The sequence below is a fragment of the Mytilus trossulus genome, chromosome 1, assembly GCF_036588685.1.
Source record: "Mytilus trossulus isolate FHL-02 chromosome 1, PNRI_Mtr1.1.1.hap1, whole genome shotgun sequence".
Taxonomy (NCBI): Eukaryota; Metazoa; Mollusca; class Bivalvia; order Mytilida; family Mytilidae; genus Mytilus; species Mytilus trossulus.
Genome location: NC_086373.1, coordinates 89,705,144 through 89,730,763, shown reverse-complemented (window position 1 = coordinate 89,730,763; position 25,620 = coordinate 89,705,144). Strand labels below are relative to the sequence as shown.

The 25,620-nt window shown below is 31.4% G+C and overlaps 1 protein-coding gene across 1 annotated transcript in view; it reads right to left on the bottom strand.

Moving 5' to 3' along the window:
* The window catches only part of LOC134689775 (acylamino-acid-releasing enzyme-like), a 35,607-nt gene that overhangs the window by 7,658 nt on the left and 2,329 nt on the right, over positions 1-25,620 (bottom strand). Inside the window, exons 3-22 of the mRNA XM_063549748.1 lie at positions 24,890-24,980; positions 24,234-24,312; positions 22,595-22,734; positions 21,447-21,584; positions 20,864-20,955; positions 20,437-20,477; positions 19,065-19,186; positions 15,903-15,960; positions 14,037-14,137; positions 12,955-13,006; positions 11,745-11,830; positions 10,673-10,808; positions 10,249-10,326; positions 9,597-9,677; positions 7,955-8,043; positions 7,462-7,572; positions 6,936-6,984; positions 6,213-6,243; positions 4,764-4,866; positions 3,938-4,044 (exon numbers count right to left, since the gene is read on the bottom strand). Coding sequence (XP_063405818.1) covers positions 3,938-4,044; positions 4,764-4,866; positions 6,213-6,243; positions 6,936-6,984; positions 7,462-7,572; positions 7,955-8,043; positions 9,597-9,677; positions 10,249-10,326; positions 10,673-10,808; positions 11,745-11,830; positions 12,955-13,006; positions 14,037-14,137; positions 15,903-15,960; positions 19,065-19,186; positions 20,437-20,477; positions 20,864-20,955; positions 21,447-21,584; positions 22,595-22,734; positions 24,234-24,312; positions 24,890-24,980 — 1,785 coding nt within the window. The remainder of the gene's footprint in view (positions 1-3,937; positions 4,045-4,763; positions 4,867-6,212; positions 6,244-6,935; positions 6,985-7,461; positions 7,573-7,954; positions 8,044-9,596; positions 9,678-10,248; positions 10,327-10,672; positions 10,809-11,744; positions 11,831-12,954; positions 13,007-14,036; positions 14,138-15,902; positions 15,961-19,064; positions 19,187-20,436; positions 20,478-20,863; positions 20,956-21,446; positions 21,585-22,594; positions 22,735-24,233; positions 24,313-24,889; positions 24,981-25,620) is intronic.

The following is a 25,620-nucleotide window of genomic DNA, read 5'->3' as shown; positions in this document are numbered from 1 at the left end:
TTAAAATACCAAAAAGTTACCGAAGCAAGTACGATGAATAAAGGAAGTCTAAAAAGGTGCCGAAATTATATACGATAGCAATAGATGGACATACGAAGGTTAACCTAAGACGGGTATTTAAGCTTCATATCTCAGACAAAGCCTACACGATGGATCACGAAGGCTACACGATGGATTACGAAGGCTATACGATGGCGCGATGGCCATACGATGTCTAAAAGACGTCGTGTACAGCTTACGAATAAGCGCTATTGACTTTAAAGTTCAAAGGTCGAGGTCACATTGGGAGTTTTAATACAAGGCAATATCACCCTTGTGGACTCTATTTAAAGTCAATAATATGCTTCAAAAGATTTTAACCACATTTGAAATATTGTTCCTCCTGATCTGACATTTTTTATGTTTAATGCCAAAGATCTTGGTCATGCAGAGGGACTTGTTTTTCCCCCTTGAAATAACATAGTACACAGAAGATTGGTTGCTCATTTTTTTACCTGCTGGTTCTAAAGACAATATTAAAGGTATTTCCAGTTACTGAATGTTTTGGTTGATTTCTAAAAAAATAGTTTATTTATCAAATATGCATATTCAATATACCATTTTCTGCATGTGTCATATACGAATAAAGTGTCCATATTTGTCCCCAATATGTTACATACGAGGGGATGCCACGCTCGGCATTGCCTTGTCTGAACTGTAAAATGTGTGCACTAGTCTGAATTATCACCCATAATTATGCCCATGTTTACTGATCTATCTTAAAGGTAAGGTAATGGGTTCCTTGATCCCTTTCAGTAAAAAAAGAGCTCTTTCCAGGAGAATATCATAATAATATTCATAATAATATAGACAAAAGGAAGGATGTGGGGAAAGCAACAAATGCGGCAAAATATGACATATAGAAAACAAAATGGTTATGGAGTAAACATTCGTGTGACAACAACTCAGACGATACATAAAAATCAGAATAATGGGTTTCCCTATATGCGTGTATCTGCAGTGTTGGTGTACAATGCGCGTTATCATAGTGTAACTTGATATGAAAAATTGACAAAAAATAATATTTTACTTGTAAAAGTAAATCCTGAGCCTGTAATAGCTGCTCTTCTTGTTCCATTTGAATTAATAGAAACAACGCTGTCGCCTTTCTTGTTCTCATAGAATCATATGATATGAGCTCCATATTTTGTGAACGTCGTTCTTAACTGTCGTATTAGATTGACCAGTGCATATCGCGCATGGCACATTAAATGTATTTTAGCGCGAAAAATAACTTACATTTAGATGGATTTATTGACGTCGTAGTTCCATCTTGTCGCCAACGTACTTTTATTCGATGGCAACACGACGGGATAACGAGGTCTTCACGAAGTCTTGTTGCCATCGTAAGACCTTCAGGTAGGTTCGTCATTCATTCGTGTAGACATCGTAATGTCAAAACTGCCCGACGGAAACAATGGAAACACGAATGCAATACGATGTTCAAAGATGCATTACCGGTGACATGACGATGGTGAGGATGGTGATACGAACTCAATACAAACCCTCAACATCGGACGCACCTTCGGGGATTTTTTAACATGTTAAAAAATTTAGAACACTTCTCGAAGTTGTCCCCGAAGGCTAAAAAAAGTGGCCGATGGTTCTACGATGGTTAAAAATGACACTACGAATAGCCCAATCTGGATATGATCAGTCCTAATTTTGAAAATTTTCATAATCGTGTTGCCATCGGCGTAAAATTGGGACAGTGTTACGCGGGCATTACTATTGTTTATTGTTTATTGTTACTTTTGTTTATAGTTACTTCTTTTTCGCCTTACCTATAGTCTTAATACGAAGCACTTGACGGACTGAAAAAAAACACACACAAATATGTATATTGATAAATTACATCAGAAGACATAAGATGTACATCATCACAGTCGGAACTTGTTTAATTACAAAGATTTTTTTAGATTTTACAACAAATATTTTGTGCTTCAGAAAAATGCATGACAATTAGGTTAGGCTAATTTTTGTTTTCATTTAATAGAAAATAACTTATTATATGGCAAGTATGCAAATACAAAAATGTTCCTTGTTTAGTACCTTCAATATTTGTCTCTACAATATCTTCCATGCATTTGTATGCATCATACTTTTCATATACCGAGTATTTATGAATTTTTGAATTAGTTTGTTTCTAATATTGCGGAATATGCGTTATTTTATTCTCCACTTTGCAGTCATTCTTTAAATAAGTATTTCTTGTAAGACAATTTAAAGCCAAATCAACTTCATTTCTTCATTTTCGGGCTTTTGGCCAAACTATAAGGGAACACAAATCCATGTTTGTCAAAGAACTCCACGTTACTTAATTTCATAAAACACAAAAAATCCCAACCTTTCTTTATTCTTATATAGCATCAAATGTTTAAAGGATGTCATATTGTTATAATTCAAAAATAAATTTGTGTTGTTTATAGTTATTTTCTGAAATATCGAAATTTCAGTGACAATCATGAAGTAGCTAAAATGCCAAAAAAATATGGTATGATTAACAACGAGACAACTTTCCACAAGAGACCAACATGACTCAGATATTAACAAAAATAGGTCACCGTACGGCCTTCAACAATGAGCAAAGCCCATACCGCATAGACAGCTATAAAAGGCTACGAAATGACAATGTAAAACACTTTAGACGAAAAAACTAACGGCATTATTTATTAAAATTTTTTTTTTTATGATATACTAGTATGTAGATATAGGAAGATGTGGTGTGAGTGCCAATGAGACATGCAACTCTCCATCCAAATAACAATTTATAAAAAGGTAAACCATTATAGGTCAATGTACGGCCTTCAACACGGAGCCTTGGCTCACACCGAACAACAAGCTATAAAGGGCCCTAAAATTACTAGTGTAAAAAACAATAGCATTACATCACAACATAGAAAAACACACGTTAAAATATCAATTGGTAGACTAAACTCAATCAAAAAACATAAATTAATACACATATGTAGCTGTTTTCCTAGGAACTGCTAATAATATATGCATAAAAAGAATTGTCATAAGATGTTGAAACGTTTCGTAAATAAATCATCGACATAACTTCATTATATTCTATCAGATATATGTTTTTAGTGTCAATATCAATAAAACACTTTCCAGTTACAATTATCTTTCAATTTTTAAATACCATAATTACGATTATCTTTTTTTCTGAGTTACGATTTTCATCCCGAATTTTTCGACGGCAATTTTCAAAGCGCTTAGACAAATCCAATGCACCTTTACGATTCAAATATGATGTAATGGTATAGATAAACCTTGCAGCTGAGTAACTATAGACAAAAGCATGCTACATTTAAGAAAAATGAGTTTAAAGATTTTACCTATATCTACCGTCGCCATATTGGGATAATCGTAATTGCAGTTACTATTATCTCTTTAATACCAGTGGTATGGTAGTTTTAAGCACTGTGTATAAGTTTCATAACATTTGGTTGAGAAAAATAAGTTTGTGTGCGGAAATGGCCAATTTGCCAACTTTTCCATTTACATGTAAAAAGGGACATAACTTGAGAACATTAAGAGTGACACCACTCAAGTTTGAGCTTAATCTGTATTTGGTAGAAATAAACATTGTATATCAGTTTCAGAATATTTGGTTGTGGCAAAGTACAGTTAGAATGCAGAAAACAGCAAGTTCATCAATTTTCCCCTATCTCCTTATGGGTGATGCCACCTAAATTTCAACTTGCTCTATGTGTCTGTGATTATAAGCATTGCATATAAGTTTCGTATCAAAGATTGTTAAAAGCTTTGAGTGCCTTATATTTTCCTCATCCATGCTGAGGTGGGCATATTAAATCATCTACAGCAAACAGACCCAACAAAATCTAAAATGATTGGAATATTTTTTAAGTCAAATCCATTTGTCTCTCACCTTGTTACTTTATTTCTTGCTTTCAATCCTCTATAGTATTCTCTTCCCTGTTTGACTGGTACCCTTAAATCATCAGCACCTAACATAACTAGACAAGGAGCTTCTACCTGAAATTCATCATGGATTGTCAGAAAACACAAAGCTTTAAACAATATTTATATCTTCATACTGTTTTATGAAGAAATAAAGTATTAATGTCTTAAAATGAAGGCATAATAAAGTTGTCAGTGAATACTGTTTTTGTGGAAACAAACAAAGTCAGTACAAATTCCTACCTCATCCCTTCTGCAACTCAGTGAAGCATAAAATGTTGTGTGTCAAAATAACTTTCTTTTAGTCTGTGGCTTCTAAACATACTAAAATTCGAATCATACACTATATGATCAATTTGAACTGAAGTGTAGAAGTGTAGAAATACTATGCAATTAAAGTTAATGAAATGTATATCAGAGCAAACTGCTTTGATTATATATCACCTATAGAAGTATTCTTAAACCAAATTATATGATTGTTTTACCATAAAATATAAGAATATTAAATTTCAATCCTTTAATTTGATCAGGTTTTTTTTGGGGTCATAAAACTTGATCAAAGTCATTCTACCATGAAATAATGTTCATGTAACTTTTACCATATACCTTGTAAGTCTTTTAATCAGTATATCTTGAATAATTACATATAGACTATATAACATCATTGTAAACCAATATGTTTCAGAGAATAAGGAACAAACTCTCTAGTCCTGCTTGATTCTATCTGTGCATAAGGAATATCAGAAAAACCACAGCTATAGCAGATTTCTGCAAAGTACTATAATTCAGTATACCTGATCAATATATCTAATAGGGGACTTCCTCCACATATCTGTTAATATAGTCTCATTCAATGCTGCCTTGTGGTCAAATGGATGTCCACTTTCAAAGAATGACCTAAAAGAAACAGAATTTTCATTAAGCCTTCGTCACACCTTAATGGATAGCTATAACGGATGACAAACGGATTACTTTTTTCAATCCGTTCATGTTTGTAAGATGGCTGTTGTGATCCGTTAGACGTCCACTCATATCCGTTTCATGTCCGTTTAGCGTATTTTTTATCCGTCGACTTCCATTCTGATTTTGGTGGATAATTTTGAACATGTTCAAAACTTTGAATGGACGTCCCGTTCCAACGTATGAAGTTTCCATTGAACGGACGTCCCGTTCCAACTTATGAAGTTTCCATTGAACGTACGGTAGGCGTCTGTTTTGTACTGCACTCCTCCATTTCGTTTCTGTTTTATATCTGTTATTTGTCCGTTATACATCTGTTGGAGGTCTGGAAGACAAATTCACCAACAGACTTCTACTGGACATTGAACGGATAAAATGGATGTTGAAAGGATTTGAAATGGACTTCTTCCAGACGTATAACGGACAAAACGGATGATGAACGGATCTGAAACGGATAAATGCCAATTGAAAGTTTCACAACAGGAATGCCAATTATTGGTATGACAGATTTCTTGAGGTTGATGCATTCTTATAATTTATAATCAATCTTAGAGTAAGGGCAGGTCTGCACTATCAAGCAGCTCTTATTCAAGCCAGACACTGCCCTTTGGAGGCATTTTGAAGAACAAACCAAAGCCAGTTACACAGAAACATTTTAAATATTTATGCAATTTACAGGTATTATTATTGTCGCCTTTAGTTTTTCCTTATATCTTGTTCATCCGTTTTATCCGTTACGCTTCTGTTAGGTGTCTGTTTTATGTGGTACTCGTCCGTTGGATGTACTTTCGATATTTGTTCTGTCCAGTAAGTTCCATTTCTCGTACGTTGCATATCAGGTGTGTGTCTGTTATGCATTGGTTACTCGTCCATTTTATTTGGTCAGTACATCAACAGACTCCGAACAGATAACAATTTTGTCAACAGACAATTTTCATTTTCATCATTTAGGTGTCCGTTTGTGCTATCTGGTAAGGTGTGACTGAGGTTTAAACTACTATTTGATAATTTCAGTATAGCTGAATGAACTATACTGACATTATGAAATGAATGTTGATAGAAGCCAAATAATAAAATAACATATCTTAGATTTTTTTATAGTCTCCACTTTCATATCGGTGCTATATTGATCGCTATCTTTATATGGTAAAATGGTGCTTAAAGAACAAATATATGGAAACTTTAAAACTTTAAAATAAAATAGATGTCATCATTCATTTAGAAAAATTTTTTATAATATTTCTTGATTTTTTTCCCTTTTAAATGACTACATATAAACTTACCAATCTGGGATATCTGTCGATCCTACCATAGCTGAAAGAAAGATCAAATAAGGTTTCATATATTTTAAGTATATATTTCTTTCCTTTTTTCCTTCCCTGTAAATAAATAAATAAAATCTTCCTATCTATTATCCAAGGATCATCACAATCCACTTCTTACATTAATAACATTGTCTTAAGATTTTATCAAAACCTAACAAGTTTTGAGTTAACTTTAGGGGCTTCATTCTAAAGCCAAATATAGTTAAAAGAAGACTCTTTCTGTATCCATTCATATTAACCATGAAGCTATGTGTTCTTTTACTGAAAAATAATGCTGAGTTCAAACGTAGTTCAAATTCAATTCACTTTAACTCATTTGAATCAGTTCAATTTGCATTTGAAATGTTTTATGTCCTAACATCAATACGAATTCGAATTGCAATGCACATCAAATTCGCCTTACTGTCCAAACAAGGTAAATTTTTAATTCGTATTGACAAAAGCATATTTCTAATGCGAATTGGATAATTCGAATCAACCAAATCGAATCAATTTCGAATTAAAAAAGAAGATTGTGTGAATGCGATTAGCGAATTCGATTTAAATGTACGTGAGAACGAAGCAAAAAGGTATGCTTTTTCAGTCTGTGTATATGTGCATCCATTGTCTGTTCATGGAAACTGTCTCTATTGTAAGGAAGTTTGAATGAAGTAGATGTGTCTTCATCCAACATTGACTTACTTGACAAGTTAATCACTGGATTACGACAGCAGGCTGCTTTGTAAAATTTCTGCAAAAAACAATAAGATTCTTTTAATTATCAAAAGATAAAATTAGTATCATTCCTAATACAAAATGTTTGAAAGGTCACTGTGATCAAACGGTCACTAGTTGCAAGGTAATTCAGACCATAGTTGTGATTATTTCCTAAATATAGTAACACAGCTATATTTTGTGCTATGACAATTTCATCATGGATCACTTTTCCTACAATCAGAGGTTCGTTAAGGGATGATAACAAGTTTGAAATTGAATTAACAATTTAAATAGCTATCAATGTATTAATTCAAGTTGCAGTATAAAAACAATATTAAAAACTTTTTTGTATGAGGCTGAGAATTTGGGGAAGGGCGAGGTTCTACCAAGCCTTTTCGCAGTTATGTGCCGAGTACAAAAAAGTTTATATTTTTCTGACATTGACCTAATATTGTAAATTTATTTATTATACCAGCAAACTATTTTGATCCTGCAAACAGTCAAAACTTACTGGATATTGACCAATCAAATGTGCTGTAAGAAATCCTCCATGAGAGCCACCAAACACTACAACCTTGTCGCCATTTACTTTACCAGATTTTACAACATCTTCTGCTGCTGCCTATCAATATAAAATATCTTTAATAGTCTTGCCATCCAACTAGTATCACAAAGAAGACAATATCTAATCACAAAAAATAGTCTTCTGCATTATAATTCAAATATTGTCACAATATTATTGTGGAGTCATTTATTTTCGTGGGTAAAATTTTTCATGGATTGAGGAAAAATTGGGTTTTTGCTGATATTTGCTTTCATGGTTTTCCAAAAGTCTGCATTCATTTATACAGCAATTTTCAATTTGTTTAACATTTAAATTTGTGGTTTCATATATGTAGTATATATTGACAGTTACACAGTTAAATGTATATATAAAGTGTAATATTATTTGTTCCTCTTAAAATATGTTTCTAGCAAGAGTTTAACAAAATGTAACCTCTTACCTGACAATCTTTAACATCCTGGTCACCAATATTCCCTGGCAATGATCTTAAACTATTGTCACCAAATCCTATGGAACCTCTGTAATTTACTGTAAAAATATATACAATAAAGGTTGAACACAGCGAATGTCTAGTCTGCTTTATAAATTACAAAATTTACATGTATAACGTAAGGGTACCCAAATTGCACCGAGTACCCAAATTGCACCTATTTAGAAAAAACAGCAACAAAAATCTTACAAGATTTCCTACAGACTAAACAATTTGTATTTTTATGACTTGATACCATGCACGTCTTTCATCATAGGTAAATATATATTAGGGATACACAAAACGTTCACAGTATTTATCAACAGATGGACTGTTTACTGAAAAAGCAAAATGTTCGAAAACGTCACCATGCGACGTCATCAAAATGTCATCTTTTTAAAATTTACAAATACAACATATTATAAGTACCCATTTCGTAAAATTTGAAGAGTAAGCATTGACAAATATCTAATTGTTCAAAATATTTGAAGAAATTAAAAAAAAGCTGGGTTATTAGACTTTTGACGATGTCAATTCAAGCATGGATGCAATTTGGGTACTCCTCATATCATAAGCATGGATAGTTTGGAGGTTGATTCAAACCCATTTTTTAATGACTCAATATGGATTTAAAATTAAATTGGTGTACACTTACAATAAAGAAGGATAGGGCTACAAAATAAACACAGTATGGAAAATTTTTTCTTGATCATAAAAAAACGTAGGGGGAAAACTGTCAAAATAGGTGCAATTTGGGTACCGTCACATTATATATTTAATATTTAATTTGTTATATCTTGGTATAAAAGTTACATTTATCTTTTTTTTATTATTCATATGCATCTTCAAATTTCATAAATCAACAGTGCACATGCTGAAATGTCTCCCTTGATTTACTGCCCATTGATATTATTGGTGTTGAGCTTTGGAAATCTATAAAATTACTAATTTTTCAACAATAAAGTATCTCACCAACAGGTTATTAAATTTGGTTAAAATGCATGCTTGGAAAACTTGGAAAATGTTGTATGCAAACTTGATTATTTCTAAAAATGGCAGTGAAATAAAATCTTCGACATTTCTCAATTACACAAAAACTAAACTTCTTTCCACAGAAATAAAGGAATGTATAAGTATTTGATTCCCAAAGCAATTATACAAACAATTTTCAAGTTTAAGTACAGCATTTTGAAAGCAAACTGTACAAACAATTGAGATTGACAAGTATGTCAAACATCTTATTTCAATATATTTGTTTTGATTATTCTATATGTAAGATATTTTGAAATATCAAAGATCTCCTTCTGCCAAGATGATTTGTGTCAAAAAATATATATACAGGTGTCTTTTTCATGTCAAGCTTTAAATAGGTCACAATATTTATATCACTATGATCCATGGATTATCACATTTATACACTTTATAATCTTTAACATTAGTATGAGTCATCCTTGAAGTGAAGGTTCTGAGATAGATGTGACGAAAGATATTCATGGGACAGACTGACTGATAGATAGACAGACGGACAGAGAAAAACCAGTATACCCCCACTTTTTTAAAGCGGGTGTATCATAAAAAAAAATAATCAGAATTTTATGCAGTTTTCACTTACTGTACAATACTGCAAATCCACAGGAAATTAGACAAGATGTGTATAACATATATCCCTCTGTAAAAACAGAATGAGGTCCTCCTGAAATAACAATTGGATAAATATTTGATAAAAGATAGATTCAAACAGCCAATCTGGGATATACACTATATTTTTAAAAAAGGCAAAATTAATCAACATGTTTTACTTATTTTGACCTTAAATTAAAATGGGTTATATTGCCAATTCACATGTATTCACAGTTGTAAACAGTTGTACAGCTACTCCATATTTTAAAATTATGTGTTTTATGCCCTTTTTAAGGTGGTACCCAACACTTTAATAAAAATCAATTTGGCTAGCTTAATTTTCATAAAATTTTGAAAAAGTATTTTCTTTGACCCTTTGACAAAAATGTAAAAATTTCAAAATATTTGAACCAACCAATTTATCAGAAAAATTACACTGGTTATAAAGTCGTTTGACAAACACTTCTTTTGATCATTGAGAAGCTTAATATTCCCTTAACAACATAACATAATTAAAACATTTAGCTGATTTTACAGTTATCTCCCTTTAGTGTTCGGTACCACCTTAAACTTTTTTTTCTCACTCAAATTTCCATGCCACCCCATCTGTCTTCTGAGATTTCTTGAAAAAAAGAATAACTTACCATGTGGGAACACAATAAGAGGTGGTTTAACATCAGACACTTCTGGCATCACTAGAATTGTTTCATAGTTTAATGCTCCTGAAACAGAAGTTTAAAACATAGAATTTTAGCCTGGTATCCTTTATTTGTAAAACTTTTATAAAGCTTAGAAATTTGACCACAATATACGTTTTTATCCAAATCAATTGACAAGGCAAATGTGACAATATATTGAAAGAATAGCAATCCTGGTTATCTTGGTTGGCTGATGGATATTCGGTACATTTAACTTTTTGTTTCATTAATAGAATCTTTAAGACCAGTTGACCATGGAGGCCACCTTTTAAATTAGAAAATCTGGTCAAAAAGCTAATTTAATAAAAGATTTTTTAAATGGGGGATATTTCAATACAAGTTAAGCTGATATAAATATTTCATTATTTACCAAGTTTAGCATGTGGTCTGTCTGTTGGAAAGAATGTTTTAACTTCCCATGATATTCCAGGGATGGGTATAGGTTCATCTAGTGGATTTACAGTAATCTCCCCTTCCTGTCCAGCAGCTGGCAAGGAACTTATAGCCTGTATAATGGAAGTTGTATATATTATTGGGTGTACCTTTTTCAGAAAAATATAATTTTCTGCTGTTAACCCTTTCGCTGATGAGTCCCAGTTTACCGGGATTCACGCTTCAGACAGATGACAATAAGTCCCGTTTTACCAAGATCCGAATACCTCATTTATATTTCCCGCTCAAAACAGTGCAAACATGAATTATCTTTCTTTGATGAATACCCGGATGAAAATGTAAACATGGCACTTCCATTTGTTGAAAACCGTATCAAAATCAGAGGAAATTTACGGACTTTACGAGAATTTAAAATGAGGGAACATTTTTTTTTGAAAGAATATGAAAGAATTGATGTCAAACAAGTATACTTTTTAGACATAAAATGTCGTTTTATGTACAAAACACTTGAAATGGACATTGTTCAGTGTGAGGAATTTATTCAGACTCATAAATTTTTTCAAAATTTACTGTTTTGGGTTAAAAAATTATGATTTGGGGTCAAAGAGCAGAATTTTGAAAATTTCACCTAGATAATGCCCAAAATTTGAATATTTTATGAAGAAAAAATTATCAAAACTGTGAACATGGTGTAAGTGAATGAAATAAATACACAAATATCTACAAACAAGTTTTTATTGACATTTATCATAAAGATCTCCCACTTGAGTAATAGTATCCAGGGAAGCCATCGTCTCAGAGTAGCTTCTGTCTGGGCAGCAATCGGTGAAAGGGTTAATGAGATTGATCGTCCAAGATAAAGGTAATTCTCTTAACAGATCAGTTAAGGTAGTTTCAACAGGGAAGACTGCATTAAAATCATGTTTACAAATAATTAATATCTATTCAGGAATTTAAAACCATTATGTCATGGTTTACATTGATTAGTAAATTAATTACTAGGGTTAAATATTCTTTGAATGAGAAGACCATAAATATTGTGTACGTACCAAATAAGGTGGTTGATTTAATGCACTACATTTCAGGAGAAGTTTGTCATTTAAAACATCCATCAATACTGCATCACCTTTTACATCTGAAAGTACTAGTTCAACTTTAAGTTACTGTTCACTAAATATACCCCCCTTTAACAAGTATTTCATAAACAGAAAGTTAGTGAGTTGTATGTTAAAACGCTGTGAAGCATGCTCTCTGTGAAGTTGAAAGCTTTAAAAGGAGTCCATTTCACAAATTAGGCACCTGCTTTTTATTATTATATGATGCTAAATTTTGTAAATGCATTACAGTCACACCTCTATATAAAGGCCCACTTCAGAACCAGAGAATGTTGACCTATTAGTAGTTACCTTTGAATTGAGGTTCAATATGCATAGGTGGTCCGAGAACACAATTAATTCGTAGTACATTTCTTTTAGAACATAAATGAAAATTAAAAAAATCCCACCTGCGCTTTCTCAATGAAATTTTTAGTGTGTTGTACTACTTTTGGGACAAATTATATCAAAATTATAGAAAACTTCATCGCCTCTAACTCAAAACATGGACAATTTTGTGTTTAGGGTGTCTTGAAATCTTTTGACAGCTTCTGAAGTGCTAATTTTTAACCTTTTTCAGCTGGACCAAATCACTACTTTCCTGTAAAATTCTGGACCCAAATTTTTTTACAGTGTAATTTCACCCCCTTCTTACAATTTGAGGCATTAAACATAGAGAAATAAATTTGGAAGGGGTATAACAATTCTTGGCAAGTAACCCACTGTTAACACTAGGGACTATATTCGTGAACAACGATAATCAAGGGACAACAATTGTGGTCTCGGACCAGGTATGTATTATACAGTGAAACATGGAAAAAATTGACCTTATAAGACAGGTATTTGCTCTTAAGAGATGACTTTAATAGCAGGTTTGACTGTATATTATTTGTATTTTTACCTTATACTAACTTATAGGTCACAAATAAAGAATATAATTATATATTGAATTGTGAAATAATATAAGAAACCAAAAACGTTCAATACCAATAGGCCTAAATTGGTAAATAAGTCAGTTGACTGCATTTTGAAACCAGACTGAACATTTGGTTATCTTTTTTTCAATTTGTTTTCCCTGAAGTATAAACATCTCTTAATATATTTTTTTTCAGTTTCATTTAGTTACTCAATTTAACATATAAACTAATTTTCAATGCTGACTTACTTGTTTTTAACCTTGTGACAGTTTTGTCTTTTACATCAACAAATACTAAAGCCTAAAAGATATACATTGTATATAAAAGATAAACTTGCTGACATATATCTAAATGTTTGATATAAGAATAAATAGATGTGTCCTTAGATTTATAACATTTATTATGAAAGAGTTGAGATGAGTGAACCAACACCTTCTAACAGAATATGTAGGTAGAGTATTAAATCAAGATGGATACCGATTTATCATGAAATTTATATATACAAAACTAAGTCAATATCAGATAAATACTAACTTCTTTTGTATATGTCTTAGAAACTTGGAAAGGGCAAGGTAAATACACCTTTTCATTCATTATTGTGTACATTAATTATGCAGTTATTTTTCTCATTTGAATTGTTTTAAATTGGTGATTTCAGAGCCTTTTATAGCTGACTATGCTGGGCTTTGCTCATTGTTGAAGACCATACAATGACCTATAGCTGTAAATTTCTATGTGATTTGATCTCTTATGGAGAGTTGTCTCGTTGACAATCATACCACATCTACTTTTTATACTTTCAACTTTTGTTGTAACATAACCCAATTTTTTTTTTTTATATATCTATCTAAAATTGTTTTTATAATGCAGAAAAAAATGCCTACCGGTACATAAGCCTTTTAAAATGGATACAAGAATTCAAACTAATTTTCCATCTCTAAATAATTGTCTGATTGTAAAAGAAAGTGAGGTGCAATAAAAAAAATTGATTAAAACATCCCTATGCTAATATATTTTTCAAAATATTCAGATGATAAAGACCAACAGGAAGGGTTAAAACACCACTGACCAGTATATATAAGTATAACAATAATTAAAACAGTAATTATACATGTATGCAGTCTCAACATTTCTAATGGGTAGTCATAACATTTCTAATGTGTAAGTACATAAAAGCATGGATGTATATATGAATAGCACAGTTGTGACATACACATATGTTGGTAGAACAGTATTGTCATGTTATTATTGATTATTTAGAACACGGCTTTGTTTACAAAGCGTAATAAGGATGTCATATTAGAATCATTATTAGAACACAGATATTTACCACAGAACTTCTCCAGAAACTGGATAAAATTATCCTCCTATTGTCATCTGACCAACACTTGGTAGGTAGTGATGCTACGAATAGACCCGGAAAGCTTTCAACTGTAATAAAAAAGCTTACATTTTTTGTGTGATAACCTTGCTTTTGCATTGTTGATATGACATAAACAAAAGAATACTTATCATACCAGAGGTTAGATATTGGCTTCCTATACAATTTCAATTGGATTGCCATATCAGCCATCATTTCCAAATTCTGTATCAGCCCTCTTATAGTTTAAAGTGAGGTACAATGTGTGAGACTGACTTGATCTTAAACCAAAAGTGAAATTATACGAAGAACATAACACTTAAATAAAAGAAGCTTATATTTCTTACTGTGACTTGCCTATAGGTGTTGCTGTTTACCTTTACCTCTTGTTCAGCCAGATTGTAAAATTGACAATACAATTGACCAGTTAGTATTGTAAGAGTTGAGTCTACCTTGATGCTACCTGTACAGTTTTTTATTCACCTAACCCAACATACAGCATGAATTAATCCTGAATTTTTCTTCATCTAGAATTATTCTATTAAAAAAATTAATAGAAATGAAACAATTTTTAATTTTCATTGTTTTAAATCTCCAATATAGATGATTTATCTAATTTTCCCAAAATATCTCTATCAGGTCCAAAACACAGTTATTTCATAGAGCATTTCTTTTAGACAATGAATGGAAATTTTTTTAAATCCCACCTACGCTTTCTTAATAATATTTTTACAGTGTGGTGTACTACTTTTGGGACAAATTATATCAAAATTATAGAAAACTTCATCAGCTGTAACTCCAAATATGGACAATTTTATGTTAAAAGGGTCTTGAATTCTTTTGACACCTTTTGGAATGCTAATTTTCAACCTTTTTCAGCTGGATCAATTCACTACTTTAATTTAAAATTCAAATGCAATTTCTTTTTTACAGTGTATAGATGTATAGATGCATCCTCTTACTTGCTGTTTGAGGCATAAAATATAAATAAATAAATTTGGAAAGTTAATAAAAAAATTGCAAGTAACACACTGTCCACACTAGGGACTATATTTGTAGACAACAAAAATCAAGGGATGACTGTGTTCCCTACCAAATAATCAGTCAAATATTTTATTAATTGCATGTTTAAAAATATGTATAAAAATGAAAACTATTTTTAGGTAATAAATGAGTCTTTAAATTTTTTAACCCTTATACATAGTATTGTTCAATAGGCTATTTGTCAATTCCCGTAATTGACCCTATAACTAGAGACCCCTTTTTTAATTGTCTCCCTTATGAGGGACATTAATTTTTATTTACAATATAGAGCTAGCAGAAAGAGCAAAGTTACCTGAGCCTTATTTGAGTAATCTATAAAGTTTTAAAAACTTTTAATTACATTAATTTGTAGTTAAGCTAAACACTTTTGACACCAGAAATTATTTTTCATGAAAAATTAGTTAAACCGCCAATACATCACTTTCAATTCATCATGCTTTGCATTGACAAAAGCCAATTTTGATCGGTATGGAACCAGTCTACAATAGACAAAAGAAAGCAATTTTTTTAAAAGGTGTGTAATAATAGAATAAAACCGGTAATTGGCAAATGGACTATGTCAATGAAACAAGAAATAGCTATTCAGGTGTTTTCAGTTTTAATTTGAAAATGTATCAGAAGTCAATATTTTTTTCTCAGAAAAGGTAACAGGGTTATTCAATTTTGATATGTAACCTGTAAACCGTGATTTTTGATATTGTCTTTTATCTATCAACTATGGAACCTATATACTCATTTTTGATAAGGGTATTTTATTTCCATCTTTGTATTTTGAAAATTAATGTTACCAACCTTCAGGTTCTTTGACTATATCTACTATCACTGATGTCTTTCTGGATTGCCAATCACACTGAAATATAAAGGGATTACAATGTATTATCCTCTCATTTAAGACCAATTTGTGCATTTTCCCATAAATTTCATATGTCGTAATGCATAATTTGGTATAACATCACAATAAAAATCCATTAGTTTCATGATTTTGTTTACACTGATATACCTCAGGTTAATCAGTGTAACTCAAGTGTAAATAATAATGTGTCCACAGTACACTGATGCCCCATCAGCACTATCATTTTCTATGACAGTGTTCAGTTAAAATTAGAAAGATCCTATCATAGGGAACATGTGTACTAAGTTTCAGGTTGATTGGACTTAAATTTCATCAAAAACTACCTCGACCAAAAACTTTGAATAAAAACTTAACCTGAAGCGGGACAGACGGACGAAGGGACCTGAAGCGGGACGTAATTAAAATATGAATGGGGCATAAAAACAACTGAAGATTGGTATATAGTTGGTTCATTTTTGGCTTAAAATAATCTAATGGATATGCAGCTCTTCACAATAACAAATCTTATAACAAAAACTGGAACTAACTTATTCTGAAATGTTCAGGACTTGAAATATTTTTTCTCATATATATTTTTTTTGATGAAATCAATAGCTGGATAGTAACTGTTTGGTTGAATGTTTGACTAATTGAAAATAGTAAATCTAAGTTTTTTTTGCCTACCTTAACTCTAATTGCAAGTTCTACAAAAATATTAATTTTATAGGTGGAAATGAGCTGGTTAAATAGTTTTCTATACATTAGGCCACGGTTTTTTAATTTGTTGGTTTACGGATTTTCTCCATGAAAAAGTCGGGTCGGTCGGTCGGGAAAAAAAAGAAAAAAAAAATCTTTCAAGACTGAAAAATATGCAAAATAAAATATATATTTCACCTTTCTAATAATATGTTTGTTGTGCTATTTTGTCATCATTTCTTAAATTTTAGTTCGATGAAATATTATTGGTCAGCTGTCATAAACATCGCATGACATTGTCTAATAATTTCCCGTAAAAAAAAAGGGGGTGCACATACAAAGACAAAATTAAATCCTCATTTCACAAACAGGAAAAACAGATTCGCGTAGCTCTTAATTTATTACAAAATACTTGGTGAATAATGATCTTCAAGCACGAAAACTGATAAAGGAAAAATGTAAAAACGTCGTACGAAAAACAGGTTCCAATACACCTGTCAAAAACGTAATAGACTTGTCCACTGGAAAAACGAGAATATCGATCAGGTTAATCTGTTGTCATGCATTTCCGTATTTTATCCACATGGACGATATTTTTTTTAAATTTTCTATGAAACAAGAAAATTACAAATGATTGGTTACTATTCAGTATTTTAACTTGAACTTCCACCTGTCCACATTTGGACAAGTCTGCATTCAATGGGGAAAAAAGATCATAATTTATTTAGGGAATCATTACATTTTGAGAAATTTTTCAGATTCAAGCAGAACAAATAAAATATAAGGGATCTGAAAAACATAAAAGTTGGTTAAAAATCAGCTTTTTTTTATATTACAGTGTGATAGTTGTTTCCTAATATGATAATAAGCACAGCATACTATTAACATATTTTTAAATCTTAATTTTAAAAATACTTTCATCTACACAAAACTCATCAGTGAAACTCACTAAACTAGAGGCTCTCAAGAGCCTGTGTCGCTCACCTAAGTTTATGTGCATATTAAACAAAGGAAACAGATGGATTCATAAAAAAATTGTGTTTTGGTGATGGTGATGTGTTTGTAGATCATACTTTACTGATCATTCTTGTAACATACAATTTTCTCTACCTGTAATGAACTTGGCCCTTTAGTTACAGAGGAAAACTTTGTAAAAACTTACCAAAATTTACCAAATTAATGAAAATTGTTAAAAAAATGACTATAAAGGGCAATAACTCCTTAAGGGGTCAACTGACCATTTTGGTAATGTTGACTTATTTGTAGATCTTAATTTGCTGAACATTATTGCTGTTTACAATTTATCTCTATCTATAATAGTATTCAAGATAATAACCAAAAACGGCTAAATTTCTTTAAAAATTACCAATTGGGAGGCAGCAACCCAACCACCAGTTGTCCAATTCATCTGAAAATTTCAGGGCAGATAGATATTTACTGGATGAACAAGTTAACCCCTTGTAAAATTTGCTTGAAATGCTTTGGTTTCAGAGTTATAAGCCAAAATCTACATTTTACCCCTATGTTCTATTTTAAGCCATGGCAGCCCTCTTTGTTGGTTGGCCAGGTCACCACACACAATTTTTAAACTAAATACCCTAATAATGATTTTGGCTAAGTTTCATTAAATTTGGTCCAGTAGTTTCAGAGGAGAAGATTTTTGTAAAAGATAAAAAAAAATGACTATTAAGGGCAATAACTCCTTAAGGGGTCAACTGACCATTTTGATCCTGTTGACTTATTTGTAGATCTGACTTTGCTTGCTGAACATAATTGCTGTTACAGTTTATCTCTATCTATAATAATTTTCAAGATAATAAATGAAAACGGACAAAATTTCCTTAAAATTACCAATTCAGGGGCAGCAACCCAACAACTCATTGTCTGATTCATCTGGAAATATCAGGGCAGATAGATCTTGACCTAATAAACAATTTTACCCCCATGTCAGATTTGCTCTAAATGCTTTGGTTTCATAGTTATAAGCCAAAATACACATTTTACCCCTATGTTTAATTTTTAGCCATGGCGGCCATCTTGGTTATTTTGGCAGGTCACCGGACACAATTTTTAAACTAGATACCCCAATGATAATTGTGGCCAAGTTTGGTTAAATTTGGCATAGTAGTTTTAAAGGAGAAGATTTTTGTAAAAGTTAACGACGACGACGGACAACGCCAAGTGATGGGAAAAGCTCACTTGACCCTTTGAGCCAGGTGAGCTTAATAGGCCAAATATAGTAGGAAGTTGAAGGGCATTGAGAACCAAATATTCTGAAGATTAGAAAGGATGGAAAGTTTGCACACTAGACAGAAATATCTTGCACTAGACCAGTAAGTGAGTAAATATTATTTTTATCAATTGTTATCAAAGCACAAATATTTTCTTGTCTGATCTTGTTACTGTTATATATAATCATTCCTTACCATGAGAAGTCTAGAACACTGGTAATGTGGACCTCCTATATCATTATCAAAATATATTAACTTTGTTCCATCTGGACTAAATCTAGGCAGTGCACTGGATCTGGTCTCATCACTTAATTTTTCTATGGAATATAAACAAACATTTGAATACATCTAAAAACATACATGTAATGCCTTGGCTGACAAACAGCTAAGCCTTATAAAAATCAGGCCAACTATCACAGATAGCCCAAAACATCTTTGGCAATGATAGATCTTATATTGCTTATCATTTTACCTTAACAGTTTCTACCAATTTATTATATCAAAGAAATTTGTAAACAATTCATTAATTGTCATTCAATAGCAATAGCCATCTAAAGGACACCTCCGGGTGCGGGGATTTCTTGCTGCATTGATGACCTGTTGGTGACCTTCTGCTGTTGTCTGTTCTTCTATGGCCAGTTAGTTGTCTCTTTGACACATTCCCCATTTCCATTCTCAATTTTATTCCTTAGAAAGCCATTTGATAATGATGGTTTACATTGGAAGTAACATTCTGGGCAGTTTTGCCCCTGTCAGATTTTCTTTTTCTATTACTTTTAATTCATTGCATACATTTTTTGATGTGATTTTGTCATTTTAGACTAAAATGAGATTTTAATTTTTGCGATAGTGAGAAAATTCTGTTTATTTAAAAAAAAATCAAAATGCATTTTATATTATTGCAATTATAACACTCGCATATTTTGCAATACTAAAAACATCGCAATTATTTCTGAATTTACAGTATAGATTTCTATATACATGTACATATGTATAAAAAAAAATAATGCAATCACCGTAATCTCTATTTGTAGCCATAGAGGCCATGTTTGCTGACACATACTTTATTCTAGTTACCCTTAAGACAATTCACCCCAAGTTTGGTTGAAATTGGTTCAATAGTTTCAGAGGAGAAGGAAGACCTTTGAAAAGGTTTACAACAAAGTACCGTGTAATGATATGACAAGTGATGGCAATAAATTGCAATGCCATATATATAGCCAGATGAGCTAAAAAGTCGTTGATTGGCACTGATTATCAAACTCTTACAAAACCTTGCTAATATATTATGACAATCCTACAAGAAATGTTTGCATGAAAGGACTGACAATACAATTTCCCATCTACAAATTGTAATTTATATTTACAAGGGAATAACTTCTGTAAAAATAGTTGATCAGCACTAATTTTGTGAAATAAATTTCATAAAAAATCTGGTAAGAACTGTAGACATGAGAGGGCTAACAAGACCAGATTGATGGACACAGGTGTGTTATAGCATTACACAGAGGACAGATATAGAGCAATTTAAAGTTGACAGACATTAATCTAGTTTAATGTTGCTTACCACATTTGTTGGATACAGTATCCCAATAATAGATTGCACTCCTGAAAAAGATCAATAGTTTACATATATCAGATTGTTTTTATAATTGAGATATTACATTTCCTACATTACTTTTCAATTAACCTAATTATTAATTTCTAGCTACAAAATACGTCAGGTGCAGATTATTTTCAATTGGTAAAAATCTATGTTTCCTTTCCTATACAAGAAACCCAAAAATAAATAATCAAGATCAGCACAGTTCTCTTATTATCTCTTAATTTGGTAAAATATTCCTAAGTTATTTTACAATATTTGGTGTATTTCCACAAATCAACAGATTCACCTTGAAACTCAAATTTTTTCTTGTCGTTAATATCATTTTCAGACTTAAATATTTTATTTCACAAATATATCTATCGTTATGTCTATAAAAGAACCCACTTACTCTCTGATTGGACAATATATTAGACCTAATCTATATGGACCATTCTTATATCCAGTGAAAACAACTCCAGAGTCTGATGGTGCCCATACTGCCTTTAATGATGTAAAATAATCATGATTACCACAAAAAATGTAAAACTTTTCCAACTGAGTTATGGTTTTTACCTTCACATCTAACATTTGAAGTATCTGATATTTTGTTTTTGTTGAATGTTTTGGCACAAGAAGAATGAGTGTGTAGCGGTGTTTGCTACTAAATCTAAAACAAATGGTCTAAATTTTTTACTAACTGTTAAAAAAGAAAAAGTGTGTAATTTTTTTGTGGGTACCAATTTTCAGGAAAAACTATATTTTTAATATACATGTAGAAAACTTGCATTTCATTGAACATTTAAATTTGTGGATCACCTAAACCCAGGAATTCCCTGAAAGTTGTTACCACATAAATCAATAGCATATGATAAAAGCAGTAAATGAAAATGATATTATAAACACCTGGTTATTACCTGTCTGAGAGAATGATTTTATTAACACCTGGTTATTACCTGTCCGAGAGAATGATTTTATGAACACCTGGTTATTACCTGTCCCAGAGAATGATTGTCCAGTATGTTATCCAGAACTTTGACATCACCATTATCTATATCTAAGATACATATAACAGGACTTGTTTTACCAACCAATTGTTCACCCCAGTCATCTAGGTAATCATGTTCTTCTCCCTGTATAATATAAATGCTATTTTTAAGTTAAACAGACATTTTTTTTATTACAATGTTCGAAGTATCTGCAAACATGATTCTATCAGATCAGAAAAGAGCTCACAACTTAGAACTCATAACTGTCATCTTGCTGACTAAATATAAAGTCAATCCTGATAAAAGTGTGACGAAATATTTGCTGGATGAACGGATGAACAGACTGAAGTTTAAACCCATAAGGTTACTACATTATAGCAATTGGCAATGCTAATCCAACTGCATACATAATACTTTGACTATTGACCTTTAGTAATTGGTTCCCTTTAAATTGACCAAAACACAAACTTTAACATGAAAGTAAAGGGAAAGTTTCAAAAGTCAATAGACCATGACTGAGATGGTGGGTGGGGGCAGGGTCAAATAATTGCCATGGAAATAAGATGTGCAAATGTTAATACAACTGCATACCAAATATCTTTACCGAACACTAGTGGTTTCCTTTAAACTGAACTAATCACAAATTATTTAATACTTGAGGCAGCCATAGTTGGAAACAATATGCCTAAGTCCTTAATTCTACATGTCCAAGCAAGACAAAAATGAGGATCCAGGCAATATGACATTTTTTTAAATGAAAGTTTAGAAATTATTTGTAACGCTTTTAATATCAATCTACATATATATAAATATATTTCTTTTACAATCTGAAAACTTTTGGGTATAAAACTTGGAACATAAGAGAAAGCCAGTTCACTGTGAAATATGTATCCTGCGACCTTGAATTAAAATTATTATAGATGTATCTCCATATCTAGGCAAAGAAATTATCTGTGAGAAGGTATACAGAGCTCATGGATACTCTGTTGAGGCAATCATGATGCAAGAAATTTGACTGTTTACTTAAAGCTTACTTTGACTGTTTACTTAAAGCTTACTTTGACTGTTTACTTAAAGCTTACTTTGACTGTTTACTTAAAGCTTACTTTGACTGTTTACTTAAAGCTTACTTTGACTGTTTTCTTAAAGCTTACTTTGACATGTTTTTCTTCTTCATTCTTATCATCCTTGTCTAATTTTGAATCAAAATAGGAAACAGTTTTCAATTTCTTTTTCTCAGCAATGTACAGTAAATTTTTCTCACTTGCTGACCAACATACAGATCCAAACTGCCCTGTAAAATATTATTACAAACTTTAAAATTTCAGATGGATATTTCATAATGTTATCATTACATCATATAAATGCACAATTGCAAGTTGATTTTATATGAATGTGTGGGTGTTGGAAGAGTGGTCCTTAGTCATTCCTTCTCAGAATCATTTATGAGTTCAATCTGAACAAAACTTATTTAGACAATTTCTATTAACTAAAATATTTTTCAGCTCCAAATAAAAATTTACATAATTTTGCATCCTTTTATAGCTTGCTGTTCTGTGATCCAAGGCTCTATGTTGTACTTTGACCTATAATACACTTTATTGCTATTTGTCCGCCATTACTGGATATCACACAGGTTCCTGTAAAATTTTGACGTCACAAAACAAAATATCTGACGCCACAATGTAAAAGTGATTGTTGCATGCATCAAAAGTTCAAGCGGCCAGTTCAGCTGAGATTAGCGATAAGGTGTATTGTTCATTTTTTAAAATGTTTTAACTTGGATGGAGAGTTTTATTGTTGGCACTCGTATCACATCTTTTAATTATTTTTTTTGTGTTTGTGACTTGATCAAAAAGAGATATTCAACAAACTTACAGTATTGCAAAATGCAGTATTTAGTTATAAACTCAATGCAATACAATGTCAGGATAGCAACAAAATTGATAATAGTAAGTTGATACCTGACATTTACCTATTTGTAGGTATGAATATGAGCTGAAATAAGTAAAATAAACTGTTGACACAGTGATATGTCTTGCCTGTTGGAAGACAATTAAGAAAATTACAATCTGATGGAAACTAACAAATATAAATTGATAGTTGATTAAAAGTAACTGGACCATAACCAAGAGAGCAGGGCCTAAAAATAGTTATCAAACTGATACTGTACTGATAGTAATGTAACTTTATTTCTCTAATTCTTCATTAATTTGTTCCTTTCTCCACCCATTGTATAAAAAAAATTAATTAACGTGTGGTTCCATTAATCTCAGTACTTCATTGGTTAAAATCCGATTATGACATTGAATTTTCTTGCTTTCCTCTGAATTTCCTATAGTGACGGCATGAAAAAAGGCAACCATGCCTGATGACGTCACATAAAAAAAAAACACATCTTTTTGCAGATCATTTGAAAAGAAGGAATAAGTTTGCCTGCATAATGTTAGAAAATCAGTAGAGAAACAGATTCCACCACCAAATCTCGTGTAATACGATATTTATCCACTCTCAACAGTTTAATTTTGAATATTTAAAACGCTCGTCCAAGACTCGTTTTTAAATTTGAAAATTTAACTGTCTCGAGTAGATAAATATTGTAAAACACTCGATGCAGTGGTAGAATCTATATAGAAAATATGATTGATCTATCAAAAGAAGTTCCTATCTATCTATGCTAGTTTTATTTTATGAGGTATTAGATATTTTATGGAGTAAGTATAGATAGAATAACAGCCTTCCAATTAAAAGAAAAAGAACATTAAATGAAATAATGTAAAAAACTAATCCTACCATCTGGATCACATATTTTTCCATGTTTTTCTAGACTTGTGATGTTGTAATTCTTTATTTTCTGTCTGTCATCCCAAATCTAAAATGAAACATATGATATCAATATCTTATATTTCAATGTTATATAGCAAGTCTAATTTTCAATATACAGAAAAAAAATCTATATTCAAAATCTAGTAATATTTTTCAAATTTAACCCTAGGACAACTGAAACCCGAAAATCCAAAATGAATAGTTTAGTATTAATGTCACCTTTGTAAGTCAAACACTACCACAGCAAATCTTATAAGACCAAATATGTTAGTCCTTTTGAGCTTTTCCGAGGGGAGAGCTGTATGAAGTAAGAACATTTTTAAGCCTTTAATATTTGTTTACTTTTTGGTATATATGATTAGATAGATTGCCATTAAACAATTAAACAATTGCATTGATTCATACAAACTTACAATTCGGAAAAAATCCAGCAAGAATTGTACACATGAGAGCACTAATGAAGCAATTTTTCATTTAATAAATATTTTCAAGGGACATAACTCTTTCTGTTTAATTTGTGCAAGAATTGTACATGTTAGAGGCTAACAAGACCAAACAGACGGACAGACAGACACCAGGTATTTATGATACATGTACTGGTGAAATACTAATATATAATATACCTCAATATATTGTTTTTCTTCTTCTTTCTTTGTTGTGATATTTCTGATAATGACATTCAACCTTCCTGACGGGGATTCCTTATTCCAAAGTCTAAAAAATATCCTTTTAATAACATTTTAATTTAAGATATGACGTAACAAAACATTAAATACAGTGTATAAACATTTATCAATTAAATAGTTGGATAGATACACATGATCAAAGGGTCACGTTGGCTGAGTTGTCTAACTACAGTATTACTGGCATGTCAACACTGAGGTTAAGAGTTTGGAACCCCACTTGTGGGTGTGATTGACTCAAATCATAATTGGCAAGATTATTGGTTTTCCTGTTGAAGAATTATGGTTCTCTTCAAACACTCCGACCTTCTCCACTAATAAATATTTATCACCACAAAAATATCCAATATTGCTGAGAGTGGTCATGTGGTGGTGTTTAACACCAATCAGCCAATCATCAATCACACTATTAAAATTCCATTTCAACATAAGTTGTCATAGATAATAATTTATAACTATCTACTGTGTTATCTAAATTGCTACCATAATGTGATATAAATTAGAACTGTTAAGGTTTTACCAAACAATTGACTAAACCTGACTTGGCCTCATTTAATTTTAATCAAATTTTGACAAAAATATCTATTTCAACCCAAGACAAAAATTTGATATTTCAAAAAACTTGAACCACAGTCTTTACTGGAAAAATTTCATTGGATTTATAGCAGTTT